Source organism: Entamoeba invadens, assembly GCF_000330505.1.
Source record: "Entamoeba invadens IP1 unplaced genomic scaffold scaff_1105074726403, whole genome shotgun sequence".
NCBI lineage: Eukaryota > Evosea > Mastigamoebida > Endamoebidae > Entamoeba > Entamoeba invadens.
The window spans coordinates 225,188-226,808 of record NW_004440309.1 but is presented as its reverse complement, the minus strand read 5'-3'; the positions used below and the strand labels follow the sequence as shown (position 1 = coordinate 226,808).

The 1,621-nt window shown below is 29.2% G+C and overlaps 1 protein-coding gene across 1 annotated transcript; it reads left to right on the top strand.

Moving 5' to 3' along the window:
* Nucleotides 1–688: 688 nt before the first annotated feature.
* On the top strand, nt 689–1,605 carry EIN_391210 (hypothetical protein; the record flags this gene model as incomplete). The annotated part of the gene is made up of 1 exon (XM_004256199.1): nt 689–1,605. A coding segment is annotated over one exon (917 nt), but the record flags the coding sequence as incomplete, so codon positions are not given.
* Nucleotides 1,606–1,621: the final 16 nt, after the last annotated feature.

Sequence of the window (1,621 nt, the reverse complement as noted above, 5' to 3'; positions counted from 1 at the left end):
TCATTTTTCATTTTTCATTTTTCATTTTTCATTTTTCATTTTTCATTTTTCATTTTTCATTTTTCATTTTTCATTTTTCATTTTTCATTTTTCATTTTTCATTTTTCATTTTTCATTTTTCATTTTTCATTTTTCATTTTTCATTTTTCATTTTTCACTTTTCTTTTTTCTACAATTAATTATAACATAACTATAATTAATTTGGCTTTAACAAGAATGAGTTGTCTTTTATTTTTGTAAATATTTAGTGAATTATTTCGGGATTGTTTTCGAAATACAAATTGAAATGATTATTTACCATATTCAATTGTTTTTAATATTTTTTGCAATTTTTTGACAAAAAAACAATGTAAAACTACTAACCTTAAATACTTTTTTTTTACTTTTTAATAATAATATTAATTTTGTTATAGTTTTAATAATAAAAACTAATAAATAATAACAATTATTAATTAATATGATAATTATTATTAATTAGTTTCACCAGTTATTATTTAATTTAATAAAATAACTTACAAAGAAACTATTTTTATAATAAGAGAAACGTCATTGGTTTAATATATTATTCATTAGATATTTATAGTATATAAATAATAGTATTAATAATAAACTATTCAAATTGAGTATTGAATGATTATAAGACACACTCAATAAAAAGGAATTAAAAAGTCAAACAAAACAAACGAGAATGAAGACAGAAACAGTTATCACAAACAATATTCCACATTCCCAATTACAAATCTCTTTAGCGCGTATCGAGGCTGCTCAACAATTACTTTGTTTTGATGATGAAAACGCATTTCCACAAGAATCAAAGCTTGCTGAGTATATCATCACTAGTCTCCCAACTCATATCCACGTCATTTTGGACACAACAAAATTGACAGATGTGGAAATCCGAATGATCAAAGATCGATTGACCATTATCAACACCTATTTGACTGTATTCCGTCCTAATACACAAGTCATGTACTCCATATACGATGTCGCTGATGATTCTTATAATGAGAACAAAAAGTTCGACTTTTTGGAGGGACAACTAACTAACAAGAAAGAAAGTAAATCCGGCTATGTAGCGACTTTTATCAGTAGTATTTTCGAGCCAAAGAAACCGACTATTTTGTCATTCCCAAATAATACTGAAATGGTCATTCACTTCGCCTCAAATTACCAAGTCAACAGAGAGATGACACAAAGCCTTGGTAACTTCACAAGCGGAATTAAATACTTTTTGTTCAATAAACACAAACAACAAATGACATCTTCCATTGTAACTATCCCGTATACGTCTTGCTCATATTTGCGTAACGCTTTAACACCGTTTTTGAATTCCAGAGCGGCTTTTATGGAGGATTCAAAACTCGCAAACATGACTGGGGTGTTGTTCACACCCGTTCCAGGGACGTTTGAAAATGTTAGAGACTTCAGAACACGTGTAGATACATTCCAGAAAGAGGGTGTCACTCTTAAAATTGGTTCATTGCTACACAGTGGGCATAAGTTCAAAGTGTGGAAAGCCGAAATGGAGAGAGTTGTATTAGGCGAGAAGGGAGACGAGAGACACGAAGTCAGAAGTGTTGTTGTGAAGATGTTTAAGAGACCAGAGTTTTGTATAACGAGA